Source organism: Pristis pectinata, chromosome 1 (assembly GCF_009764475.1).
Source record: "Pristis pectinata isolate sPriPec2 chromosome 1, sPriPec2.1.pri, whole genome shotgun sequence".
In the NCBI taxonomy this organism is placed as follows: Eukaryota; Metazoa; Chordata; class Chondrichthyes; order Rhinopristiformes; family Pristidae; genus Pristis; species Pristis pectinata.
The window spans coordinates 117,198,166-117,212,766 of NC_067405.1; the positions used below are offsets into that span (position 1 = coordinate 117,198,166).

The window sequence follows — 14,601 nt, forward strand, 5'->3', positions numbered from 1 at the left end:
AGAGATTAAAGGGAGACTTAATAGAGGTATATAAAATTATGAAGGCCTAGATGGAGTAAATAGGAAGAATGTATTTTCTTTAACAGAAAGGTCAAAATCTGGGAGGCATGGATTTAAAGTGATTGTTAGAAAGGCTACATAAAGATGAATTTGTTTCCACAGATAGGAATTCCAAAGGGCAGTAGGGGATAGAAACTCTCATCACATTTAAATTGCATGTGGATGTATTTTCTTCTTAGACAAGTCTCTCATGAATGAGGATGACATGTTTCCACACTGGTTCATATGAGTAGATGATAAAATTATGCGTTTTAATTTAATTTTTCCCAAGGTGTGGCCATTGTACACCAGCTACCATAAGGACTTGACAGTGAGGTCTTGGTCAAGTGACAAGGAGGTCCAAGATGATTGGAAGATCATGCACTGCTGCACAGACCTAATACACACACACACGCACACACACACACACACACACACACACACACAGAGAAGATCACGCTCTGCTGCACAGACCTAACACATGCATCAGGCACATGGGCACACAACAGATACACTCTAAGCCTTCATAGCCACACTCTGACAATACAAAACAGAGACATAGACTCAACCTTGCCTGCACTCTTTTCCTCTGCACCCTTCCCTTGCACCCTCCCCACACCCCGATCACTGACTACTTCAGTCCTCCCTCCTTCAGTCCCCCCTAAATCAGTCTCCATGTTTAACACCTTTCCCGTCTTTTCAGTCCCCCTTATGCACTCACCTTTCCTTTTACTTACCCTCTTGATCTTCCACTCTTTTACTCAACTCCAACCACACTCCCTCCTGACCACTGCTTCTCCAAACTCTCCAGCTGCAAGCAACCTCCTCCGTCAAAGCACGTAGCTACCCACCAACGACTGCCACTCACTTGTTCCACAGATCATTCCCCAATTATCCAATCACCTTTCCCCAATCTGCAACCCCCCCCCCCCAAACCCTATCCCAGCAGCCTCACCACACTAAGCCTAATGCCCAGCCAAGAATCTCCAGATCGATCCCAGGAAACCTTGAAAGAATCTTCTGCTACCCACCCACTGCTGCCCAATGTTGGCAGATCTTGATCTCCCAGCAGTCTATTGACAGCGTCTGACAGGTAGAGGTAGATACATCCTGTTGGGAATGAAAGTATCTCACCCAGCTGCCATCATCATTCATTCAGCATCTACCAAGAGCCCAATAACTCAGAGAGCCTCCATCTCCTACAGCTCAGGGAGACTTTGCCTCCTATACTCCTCCAACTCTCAAATTCAGAGTTTGAGGAACATGGAAAACAAAAGCCTCCTGAGTTTAAATGGTCCTGTTAGCCTTTCACCCTGATGGCACCTACAAAGTATCATTTTAATCCATTAATTTTACAGAAAAATCAGGATCATCTTTCAAATCATCCAAGGTGATGGAATAGTTGGAATTCCAGTCTCTTTGAAACAGACTTTTTAACTGATGGTGAACTGTATTATCAGCCCCTTCTTTATCTCCTGAAGTCTGATTTATCAGCAGACCCACTCCAGTTGTAGAATTGAAGTAGTCATAAGACCAGTTTGAAGTACCTGAAAGACAATATTTTTGATGAAAACGGTATCTTTGCAGTTTGAAGCAAAGCAGAAATTCCCTCCCTCCAAAATCTGAGCAATACTTATCAATACTGTATGTATAAAATCTATTGGGCGTAGAAACTTTTTTGCAAACCTAAAAATATTCTTTTATTTTCTACTATTTAATGCAAGAATATTTGACTATAATTTCTATAAAGTGTCAAGGAATCCAACGACTAATCTGCACTGACTGGCAATCAAGACTGTCCAAGGTCCAATTTGACCATTCCTCAATCAACTAATCAAGCAGAATACATTGGATGTAGTGCCATATAGTGATTGGAACGTATAGGTATTGATGATAACAAATAAGATATTTTTCTCCAGATTAAAGGATAGACACAATAAAACCATTATATTTTAGGGAAGAGGTGCATCATATAAAAGGAGTATGAAAGATATAGTTAAAATACAACATTAATGTCAACATATGCATTCTTGGTTATTTGATAACTAGAAAGTATAGGATGAGTAAATTTTAATGGAAATAGATAATGTGTTAAATGAATACAAAATAATACAGAAAAAATATTTATTGAGCTGGCCCTGCCATCCAAAAACACTCAAGTTGTACTATTCTATTTCACTTGTGGTCACCAGTAGAGTTTGCACTCTTTCCATCACTGGCACACTATGTCTACAGTGTTTCAGTCTACAAGATTTACTCCAGCAAGTCACCCAGGCTATTACAGTAGCAATTTCCTCTTCCACAGCCTCCACCACCAAGTTCAAGAGCATCAATATTGTAGAAACACCATCACATCCAAATTACATACGGTATGTCCTTATTGGACGTACACCGCCATTTATTCTATGCTAATATCCCAGAACTAACACTATTAAGAGAGCCCCAACATCACCAGAACTGTAGCAATTTGAGGAGAGGTCAATTTTCTCAGGAAAATTAGGAATAGAAAATAAACTGCATTTGGAATTCAATCACCTCTACGATGCAGGCAAATATCCTGGTATTATTTCAAATCTAGCATACCAAATTGAAATTTGAATTTATCTGTGTATTTCACTAATGTTTTCACTCTTCAGTTTATTTTGAAGTTCAACTATTGAGGACTATTGTCCAATTTTTATTACAGCATTACTCATGCTTCATTTCAATGAAACCTTAAAACATGAATACCTGAATAAAATATTTTTATTGTTGAGTTATTGTAGAATGCTTTACACTATTTTGCTATGTTTTTTTGTCATTTATTGATGGCTTAGAACACTTAAAGCATTGGAACAAGTATAAAGCTCTTACCTATATATGCAATATTTTCTGTTACAAAGTATTTGGCATGACTCACTCTTGCATAAGGAATGTTGCTAAACTTCCCCACAGGAACAATGAAGAGTTTCTACAAAAGAGTAATATTTCTGTTTCTATTAATCAACTCAAATTCACATTATGTATAAAATAATCAAAGCCTAGTATAACTCTAGGAAACTCCTCAAAAATAATTATATATCCACAGAATTTAAGGGCCCTAAGAATGATGAGAAACTAAGTCTAAATATTCCTCACAGCAACATACCAAATATTTCATTAGCATTTAGATTACATTGACCTTGTTTCAAAGTACAAGTTATTTTTTTTTAAAAGAATAATTGCTGTTTCTCCACATACATTTCTACATTTATCCTTACATTAACAAATTAACCAAGAATGAATAAATTCTGAGCAGTTTTTGGTGCAACTAGTAACTTCTTTTAAGGAAAGAAATATGTTAATCACCACTTCAAAATGGACTTTCTTGATGTTTCTCAGAGCCTGTAATGACTGGAGGTAAGCCAGCATGGATTTATCTGAATGCTTCCAGTAAGCAACCAACAATTGGATGTGAACACAACGTTCAATAGCTGCTTTCCTCAGTGAGTCATCAATAAGTGGCCAGTATCTAGGCAACAAAACAAGGTTTATGATCATATCTAGCATTCCAATTATGTAAATACTGTAATTGTGTATCCCTGATGTGCTAGTAATCCATTTTACTTACAATACATGTCGTAGAAAACGTGATGTTGGAAAATATTCCATGACAGAAACATATAGAAACTGCTTTGCAGCATTAATGCCACTGAGAATAGCATCAAGATCAGTAGTCCGGCCTTTTGGACATATCCTTGGAGGAGAACTCTAGATAAATGAACAGTTTCAGTTACTACTTGATAAATTTTCTTTAATTCCAATTACAATGCAGTGATTGTTAATTGTTACTTAGAATTGATATCCCTGGTTTCTGTACAATGTGTACATATATGGCTCCAGTAGTGGTAGTCCATCTATATAAATAACATCCTTGATCATGTTTTAAATACAGCTCCTTGAATGAACCAATCCAACTGAGAAACATTAAAAGGCATCACATAATTCAAGTCTGCAGGATGACACTAGCATTACCAGTGCTCCCTCCATATTTCTCACAGACGCAGGGAAAAGTATAGCAGGGCAGACTGATGAAGTAGGAAAGGATTGGGCAAGAGTGTGAAGGAGTGGAGCATGGATAAAGGAAGGCAGCAGGTACAGGGAAAGAATAGAGAGAGAGAGTAAGGACTGGAGAAAAGGCTGGAAAACAAAGCAGAATAGGAGAAAGGAGCGAGGTTCAAAAAAGAGGAAAGAAAGAAAAGAGACAAGTGGAAAATACAAGAGGAAGAACAGGAGCGGAGGGGTAGGGATCAGAGAAGAGAAACAGTGGAAGGATGCAAGGAATGGGTACACAAAAAAATGGAAAGAAACAGAATGGAGCCTAACATAAATGGGACCAATGGCTGTCAAGTATTCAGAGCATTATATTTCATGTCCACCTGCTTAAGTTTATGATTGAGATGGGAGAGGCGAGGATTCAGACTGAAGAGGGTTAAGAGAAGCACAGCCTAATCTCTTCCAGAGATCTCTATAGTTTACAAAGAATTTAAAGAATCTGCAGCGGAGAACAGCAATATGATCTAACCAGTCCGTCCTTGCTGGTGTTTAGGCTGCCTCTCTACAATTCCCTCTTCCCACCCTTCCTATGTTCCTGAGAATATATTCAGCCTATTTGGCAAGAAGTCACTGACAGAATTTATAGATCTCAAATCTATTGCTTAGAAATGTATCTCCTTGGGATGTTGGCCAAGATAAGGCTAGCCAGTACTGCACTATATCAAGCAGACTAGGGAAGTATCCGGCTCTCTAATTGTTTCCTCTGACTTGTGATCTAAAAGTTTTGTGCTCAGCTCTTTGGTAAAAGGTTTTACTGAGTTTCATAAACACATCCATTGTTCAGGAAGATTCACTAAATTGTTTTCAGTTCAAGCCTTAACAGTTTTCTCCTAGAATTTTTTTAAAGTGACTTGACCTAACAGGTCTAAAATAGATTAAGTATTTGTCAGAAGCATGGTATATATTTCTTACTGGTCTAAATCACCTCTGGCTTCTAACATGTCAGCATCATTTGCAGAAAAGGTCTGCTCTTAACATCAGAGACTGCAAGAACAAAGTTCCATATTTATCAAGTTTATTCCAGGTCCCTATCACAGCATTCCAAAGCATTTTGTAGCCAATAAGGTACTTTGAAAATGCAGTTGCTGTTGTAAAGTGGGAATTGCATTCAATGTATACAGCAAGTTCCCAAAAAAAAACAATGTGTTACTAACCAAATAATCAGTTTTCTTTTCAAGCAATATTGAATGAAGAGTAAATTTTGGACAGAATATTTAGAAAGTTCTGCTCTTTTTCAAATAATTCCATTGGTCCTTTCAATCCACCTCCAAGAGCAGATGTGGTATAGGTTTTACATTTTATCCAAAAGACAATGGTACAATACTTCCTCAGTACTCCACTGGAGTGACACCCAAGTTTTTGGTCCTCAAGAAACAGGGGGTTACATTTCATTTCAAATCCCTCACCACACTGTCCTCCAATCACAGACAATCTGGCAAAGATAAAGGCTAGACTTCATTTCTTTTGTCTGTCCCAATCACTCATGTGCATACTTTGCAACAAAACCCTGCACAAACAATATGTTTTTTTCCCCCATTAGGTGCTTTTTAGCCTCAGAATAGCACCTTACTCCCTTTCTTCCATTAGCGTCCCTGCTTATAACTCCTCCATCAAAGAAGGCAGGGGAGCACTGAAGCCATTGTTAAAGCACAGTTGCTGTACTGAGCATTCACTACAGGATTTAGAACGACACTCACAAGGTGAGGCCCAGAGCAGTGACAAGAAAAGATGCATGAAGCTAGTCTTACTGCACAACATAGTCATGCAGACTCCATGAGGCCCATATTTTAAAGAAAGATGTAATCCAAGCACCAACATTTATTGCAGTCATTGTAGAATGTGTACTAAGGTCTGAGGACCAGCCCTCATAAATCTCCCAGTAGTTGAAAAATATGCCTTCAAATATTTTGTCAATATCAATATCAGACTCATCACGGATGTCGACCCTCCATTTCACTGGTTGTTTAGCCCATCACTTCATTTTTGTTTAGAAAAAAGTTATATTTATTTCAACTCACTGAAAAATACACCTTTGCAGCAGTTCCATTCAGTTTTACAGAAAGAGGTGTTTCTTTATTAATCTTTGTGGAATAAGAAGGTGGCCATGGTGTGGGAATGGTGGCATTTGGCAGTCCAAGACTCCAATAAGCTTCAAATATTTTGGCAAAATCATTGGCGAGGCAACTGCAGTTGTAAATCACAGCACCCAACTCCTTCACCTGGGAAAAAAAATACATCAAATAATCTAAGACCAAAAGTTAGATCTCCCATATAATTGCAGATTTATTATAATAGTTCCACTGCCAGACGACTTTCACATGTTTCAAATTAATACGTGTGCTTGATGTTCCAAACCTCTGATCTGCTTTACATGAAACATCCAGAATGAGAGCTTTGTCACGAGTCTGATTCAAATCACCCAGTGCAATGTCAGGTTGAGGGTTTCCTTAAATTTTGGAACATTATGTTGATTTATTGTGCCTTAAATAATATGAAATGCTAATATATTAATACAACTCTGTACCTATATAGCAGGGAACTGACAATGACAAATTGTTTAAAAAGTTAAATATTCTTACCAACATCTGCTACAATCAAGTTCACTAGTTTAGAGTGACTAAATAAATCAATTGTTAGGGCTATCGAAAAGGATTTCACAATGTTTTCAACACTGTGAAGATTACATCTCTTGTTTCTGCTTTTTCATTGATAAAATAAATCAAACTGCTGCCTTATAGTTACTGAACAATTTAAATTCTACTCATTGCATTTGATTAGTTTCAATCCAAAATTCCTTTCAAGTAAGTAGACTTTTCCATTTTAAAGTCTTTAGCAGGATATGAGAATGCTGGAGTGGTCATTTTCAACTAAGCATACAATTGGAAACTTGTGATCTCTGGTTGTGATTCTTGGGAACCAGAGATGTAAAATGTTTTAAAAAAGAAACCCCAAAGGACCATGTCATTGTGTTTTATGAGAGGGTGCAGAGAATAAAATCTTAAACTAGATGCACATCTTTGCAAAATATATATATACTTAATATTTGACAGTCATTTTCAATCCTACAAGAATTCTACAAGAGATCCTACAAGGAGGACTACTTTACTTTCTTCACAATGTGGATCCTCTTGATAACATCTGAGCTTGACCAAATTGTACTACCATCAAAAAAGATGAGCAAAATTGCTGCTAAATTGAAATAGGAATATTTGGTTTAAATTGTTTAACAGTAATCCAGTATTTGACACCAGAATGAATTTAACAATTAATGGCATTGATAATTTTGGATATATCTCAAGACAAGAAATTGAATTTCACGCTTTCTTTGGTGAACTAACCACGTGTTATGCATCATGTTAAAGACTCATTCGATTCCCTGCAAAAATTTGGGAAATTGGCCAATAATACATTAAAAGCTATGCTACGGTGGTTTGTACATAGAAATTCTAAAATGAATCTGGACCTCAGAAGTGCTGTAATATTGCAGTGCTGATTACAGGCAAATTTGTTATTTTGTAAAGGAACTCGCCCCACAACAGCCACAGAATAAATGCATAAAAGGCCACCAATGAGCAGAGGGAAAACATAAAGTAGGAGTGGGCTATGGTACCCATGCACAGATCGAGTTCCAAGTGGTAAGAGGCCCCACGACTTGGAAAGCTGCTAGACAATCAAAGGAGGAGTGATCACATAATGTAATGCAAATTGTGTGAAAAGGTTGTGAACAGCTACATATTCAACGCTGAGACTGTGTACGAGACATAGATGTCACAGTGGAGACCTTTAGTCAACAGGTCAGTGCTGATTCCTGCACAATGTGCTTCTGGACTTTTTGTAACTTCAGCAAAGATTACTCCTTGTATCCAATAGATCTAATATATACTGACAATGGAGGAAAAGCATAATATGCATGACCTGTGATGTCATTAGATGCACAACAGGTGCCAAGAAAATATCAGCCACACTAATGTGAACCATACTGGATGTGCCCAGGCCAATTTTCCACTGAGCAAATTATTTCACTCCAATGTAATCATTGTCTACCTCAAGATAAATAACTTTTATACACAATATTCTCAGGTATCCAAGTAGGGAACCTGTTGAAGAGCATAAAAAGGGAGAAATGCAATTTCCTCTTCCAGAAACACCAATTGTTCTCAGAACATATTGTTGCAGACAATTATCAATGGGAGAGCTTTACAATGGAATAGTTATGTTTACCTGAGTTAGTGCTCTCCAATCCATATTAGCACTCCCAATATATATATGTTTGTTATCAACAATCCAGAGTTTTGAATGAAGAACGCCATGCATTATTTTTTCAAAATTCACTTCCCTGATTTGAATTCCTGTAATTGAAAATACTTTTCTCAAATGTGGAGCATTAGTTCCAATATTATGTAATTTTATTTTTAAATAGCACCAAACAAGAACAGCAGCAAGAGGTTTTAAAAAGATGTAGTGAAATGTGTCTTTAAGTTAATTTTCTGTTTTATTTGGGAACAGAAAATGCAGAAAATACCCAGCAGGTTAAGTAGTGTCTGCGGAAAGAGAAACTGAGGTAACATTTCATCCATATTTCAGTTTATTGTTGTTCTTTAATTATTGTTCAGCTCTTTACTTCCGTTCTTTCCAGTGGATTATTTTAAAATGTTAAATTTCTTAATTTAACATTTTAAGATAACCTCTCCCCAAATTCAACCTTCTTCCAAAGCAAATTGCCAAAAAATTCTACCAAATAATTCTACCAAACTATACTGCAGCAAGGTATGTTTTCTTTCTAAGATACAACTGCCAAAATCCTTGCCAATAAGGCTCAGAGAGAAGGAAAGTTTAAATGTTGTATATGCTGTGAATCATCCTACATCTCCAAAAACAAAACACAAGACCCATCGGCACAAATATGCAACTTCATTTACTCTATATAGAAATGCTGCAGCTTCCTTAAACCTCGACACAAGGTGTCAGAATAAGTTTGCAACAATATGTTGTCCTCTTAACCTCAGGACACAAAGTATGTTTACAGGTACAGCCAATAATTAGGAAGTCAAATGCAACACTGGCACTTTTTTGCAAGTGAAATGTAGGACAAAGTACAGTAAGTCCCTGGGTTACGAACGCCCGACTTCCAAGCGCCCATACTTATGAACCGACCTCCGTAAAGCCTATTATTTAAAAAAATCGAGTTACACACAAAGGTTCCTACTAACAAACGGGTGGTTCGTTAGTACGGGACGAACTGTAAATATTTACATGTATGGTTTAATGCAATGGTTGTCCATATTCGCATCTGATTGTGAAGAATTTTAATGTTCATTTGTAAAATATTGTAGAAGAATTGATTCGCTTTCACAATGATTTGAGTTAGATGCTTTCTGAACATCTGACCGTGTCTTAGAACAGAGGTGGTGAACACTGGATCCAGTTCATTTATAAAGCCGATAATCTCTTTGAAGAGACTTCATCTAAAAAAAAAATTCTCAGTCTGACTGCAAACAATAGTTTTTAAGATATATATATACTGAAATATATACAGGTAAAACAATCTTACAGTTAACAATGGATAAATGTGGGAGTGGGTGGGAAGGGTGGTCACGGAGACTAGACACCGATAGACTGAAGCGTTACTTCATAAAACAACCGTGCTCCTTCTCATCACCACTATCACCTCCTTTTAGTTCAGGGACAACATGGATATGGTGTATGTTGGTTATCTGCTCCATACAATACCGGGGGGTTCCTTTAAAATTGGAGCAAATAAAAAAACTTCCAGGGGAACTCAGCAGGTCAAGCAGCATCTGTGGAGGCAGAAGGATGGTCGAAGAGATTCCTGGTGCAGGGTCTCGACTCGAAACATCGACTTTCCCCTCGCCTCCACAGATGCCGCTTGACCCGCAGAGTTACTCCAGCAGATTGTGTTTTTTTTTTGCTCCAGATTCCATCATCTGCCGTCACTTGTGTCTCCTTTAAAACTGGAATTGGTTTCTCATCTGCACTTGAGAAGGTTCACGGTAAAGAGAACCCATCCGATCTGATGCTTCCATCAGGCCCCGAGTAATGACCCACACTGGTTCTGTGGATCAATAGTGTTCATAACTCGTCTTCTTATTTAATGTTCATGCATCTTCTCAAGTGTGACGATGAAAGATGGGAGAAGTGAATTTAATTGTATCTTCATTCCGCATCTGATTCAGAAATAAAATGCTGGAAGTGCACAGCTGGTCGGTCAGTTTCATTGATGTGCAGTTTTATTCTGACAGTTTCTTTAACGTACGGAATTTAAGCAGCGTTGAACGGGCTGCGAAATTGACAAATGGTAAACACAATATTCAGGTTTGGCAGTGAGTGTAACTCCAGGCTGAGAGTTATTCGCACATTGAGGCCTCTCACATCCCCTGATAGTGCGGCGGTCCACCTGACACAGACACTGCAATCAATCCGCTTTCTCATAAACTTATTTGATAAAGTAAAGAAATGCTAATACCTGCTCCACATTCGGTTAACGTCACCCGCGACCCACTGAACCTTAACTCGCTGCATCCCACACAGAATAAAAAAATTATTATTACTACATTATTAAATTTGTGATGTTGTACGTAAAATATATACTATTTACTAAGACAAACATTTGACTAATTGACGCTAGATGTGAACTGTACATAACTGTTCCAACTTACATACAAATTCAACTTACGAACAGACTCAAAAACGGAACTCGTTCATAATCCGGGGACTTCCTTGTATTTTACACTAAATGAAGTGCCACTGTTGCAAATGCATGTTTAGGAAATGCAGCAGCCAATTTGCACAGAGCAGGATGCCACAAATAGCCAAACAATAATCAGTTGTTGACCATGGTGCTTTATAATGTCCAACTGAGGGACTAGACTGGGAATCAGTTTAGCATCTCATTCAGACACCATTTTTGACACTGCTGCATTCCCTCGGTCTTGTACTGGAGTGCTCAGCTTGGATTTCTGTGTTCAGGTCTCAGGAATAGGACATACAATTCTCAACTTTCTCATTCTGAGGAGACTGCAGAATATTTTGCACCTACTTCCATCTGTACTCCACTCCCATGATCACTGTCCATTCTCTTGGGTTCACTTTGTCTGCCATTCTTGGAATTATCTTCCTTATTGCTTTATTATCTTTGAAATCCACTTGATCCCCACCCCCCACCACAAAGACCATCTCCACTAAGCATGTGACATAATTTCAGCTGAGACCAACTCCACCTGAACTCCTCCCTCTGGCCTCTTCTCTGGATCTATTCATTGCTGTCTGTTGGCATGATGTTGACTCAATTTTTCCACTGACCTTACTAAGCTATCTTCCAGTCCCTGTACTTGGACTATGGACCAACCCCAACAATGTCATCATTAAATTTGCTGACAAGGTCAGCACTGTTGTGGTTTTGCAGAGGGTGAATGCGAGATGTAACAGCTCCTCATCCCTCCCTCTGGATCATAGTCATAACACTGAACATCTGACCTTCATCTCCCAGACATTTCCTCTGGAGATCTTCCTTCCGTAGTGTCCAGTCTCATAGTCCCCACATCAAGTACAGCCTTTTTTGTTAAAACTGTTCCAACGAAGCCCAATGTTAGCTTGAGGAACATCACTTCATCTTCCAACTAGGCACATTCAATACATTAGGGCTCACAAATTTTTGAAATTTACATTGTCAAATTTAAGTGTTCACTGGTCACAGAGGAGGTGCCACATGTCTGGAGGGCATGTGTGGTATCTTTATTCAAGAAGGACAGCTTCAACAGGCCTCTGAGTCTGACGTCAGTGGTTGAAACGCTATTGGAAAACATCCTGAGGAACAGGACTATTCCACACTTGGAAAGGAACAGATTAATCAAGGATAGTCAGCGTGGCATTGTTGAAGGGAGATCCCGTCTGACAAATTATTGAATATTTTGCAGAGTTGACTATGTGTGTCAATTAGGATAGTGTCGTTGATGTGGTCTACATGGACTTCAGTAAGGACTTCAAGGTCCCACGTGGGATACTGTCCAATAGGTTAGAGTTCCTGGAATCCGGGGAAAATTGCCAAACTGGAAATGAAATTGGCTTGGTGAAAGGAGGCAGATAGTGATGGCCAAGGGTTATTTTTGTAATTGGAATCCTGTGACCTGTAACGTATTGAAGGGATTGGTGTTGGGACCCTTGCTATTTACTGCATACATTAATGATCTGGGTGTGAATGTAAGGGATTTATTTAGTAAGTTCACAGATAATACAGAAATTGGTGGTAATACAGAAAATGATAATACACATAGTGTGGATGATAGTCTTTGACTACAGAATGATACTGACGAGTTAGTAAGATAGGCAGAGAAATGGCAGATGGAACATAATCCTGAAAAATGTTAGGTGATGCATTTCAGGACTAATAAGTCTAGGATATATACAATAAATGGTAAGGCCTGGAGGTACTGGGAGACAGAGGGATCTCGGTGTACATGTCCAAGGATCCATGAAGGTGGCAGCACAGGTAAATAACATAGTTAAGAAGACATAATTGCCTTCACTCGGTGAATCATAGAATATAAGAGCAGAGAGATCATGAGTCAACTATATAAATAGTAGTCAGGTCACAGCCTGAGTATTGTGCGCAATTCTGGTCACCACACTATAGGAAGGATGTTATCGCATTGGAGAGGGTGCAGAGGAGATTCACCAGCACGTTGCCCAGAGTGGGGTGTTTCAGCCAAGAGGAAAGACTGGATAGGCCGGGTTTGTTTTCCTTGGAGTTGAGGAAGCTGAGAGTGAACCTGATACAAAATTATGAGGAACCAAAATAGGATAGAAAGGAGAAACTTTTCGTCTTAGCAGAGGTGTCTATAATCAGAGGGCATAGGTTTAAGATAAGGAGTACAAAATTTAGAGGGGATTTGACAAAGAATTTTTTAATCCAGAGGTGAATGAAATCTGGAACTCACAGCCTGAGGGGATTAGGGGAAGTATTTACATGAGCACTTAAATAACCATGGTATAGAAGGGTCTGGACTACTGCTGAAAAATGGGATTATTGATGGGGTACTTGAAGACCAGGCATGGACACAGTGGGCCCAATGACCTGTTTCCATGCTATATGACTCTATGACTAAAAAAACCCACACATACACACTTAAGAACAACAAATGTAACTTAATTAAATAACAAAATAAGTTCCACTAACCTTTCTCTCAGCAGTCATTTTCTCCTGTTCATTTGAAAGAGACTGTTAGCACTAGATTTAACCTGCCCAGGGTCAGCAGGGAGACCACCCAACCTGAGAGATGGGAAGCCAGAGGAAGTTCATGCTCCTCCTTTGGCCTCCCTGAGGAGTTCACTGATGCAGTGCAGGCAGTCAGAAGATGCCAGAGCCAGCTCAACAACCACGCCAGTGCTGTAAACCAGGACTTTCATCTGAAAACATGGGTAGAGCTCAGCAATAGCACAGCCATGAGAACCCTAAGGACCCAGGTTATTGTTCCTTTTTCCTCTTTCTGTTTCTATGCCAGATTCCAGTACTCTTCTGCACTGATCATAAGATTACTGTATTTCCTACCACATCTGCAACAAGCTTTCAGTGGCAGATCCTATTGAGGTGACATACGGCGACAAGCATTTATGGTTCTCACCTTTCTCTTTCAGGATTTTAAGGTCGGTGGAAAATTGATGTGGGAATTTCAACATACTCGATGCAACACGCACATTGACTCTCTTTGATGGCAATTTCCCCAGTTCATCAAGTATGATTTCACCCTATAGCAGACACATTTATATATTAAAAAAAGGATAATAAGGAAAGGGTCATTCAGCTCCTTTCTTTCGTCATATCACACATACAGGCAACGCAGACCTGACACTTGGCAGAGAAGAGCTTGACACGGAGACATAATTAAAAGCTACTAAAATTCATCACATTAATGGATCACCAAAGAGAATCTTTGCAATTGCTTCCATAACAATACCCAATTTCCTCCACAGCAAAATGAGGATCATAGAACATGCAGCTAATGCTACCTAGTGGCAGAATTACCTTATTGTCATTCAGTGGAATTTTTAAAATGCTAATATAAAAACATCAGACTAAAAATTATTTCATGAAATGCAATTTTTAAAATGATCTGCATAAAGGAATTTAATCTAAAACACAATTACTAAGTGCAATTGGTCTTTCAGTAGGTTCTGGAGGTTAAAAAATTTGCCCAGGATCCTCCATGTGTATGATACACATACATTGGGAGGATGCCAACATGTTCAGGGAAGATGCACCCAAGGCCTGGAGACCACCCACATGGAAGCAGGGATTCACTGCTGAGTTCAGGTCAGCTTCAGGCTAGTTTAAAGGGGACCAGCCTTGCCTAAGTGAGGGCTGAGAAATCTAAAGCATTAATCATCTGTCATCTGGGTCCTCCTTAAGAACTTTTCTCTTAAGAATTGTTCACCCTATCTATTTCCTACTTCCACCTCACTGCTAATGTCATT

The 14,601-nt window shown here is 38.8% G+C and overlaps 1 protein-coding gene across 1 annotated transcript in view; it reads right to left on the bottom strand.

The window, feature by feature from the left end:
• Positions 1-1,377: 1,377 nt before the first annotated feature.
• LOC127571006 (5'-3' exonuclease PLD3-like) overlaps positions 1,378-14,601 on the bottom strand; it is a 28,581-nt gene continuing 15,357 nt past the window's right edge. The window contains exons 4-10 of the mRNA XM_052017018.1: positions 13,752-13,875; positions 8,335-8,462; positions 6,132-6,332; positions 3,629-3,768; positions 3,367-3,529; positions 2,893-2,989; positions 1,378-1,586 (exon numbers count right to left, since the gene is read on the bottom strand). Of these exons, the coding sequence (XP_051872978.1) occupies positions 1,378-1,586; positions 2,893-2,989; positions 3,367-3,529; positions 3,629-3,768; positions 6,132-6,332; positions 8,335-8,462; positions 13,752-13,875 (1,062 nt within the window). The remainder of the gene's footprint in view (positions 1,587-2,892; positions 2,990-3,366; positions 3,530-3,628; positions 3,769-6,131; positions 6,333-8,334; positions 8,463-13,751; positions 13,876-14,601) is intronic.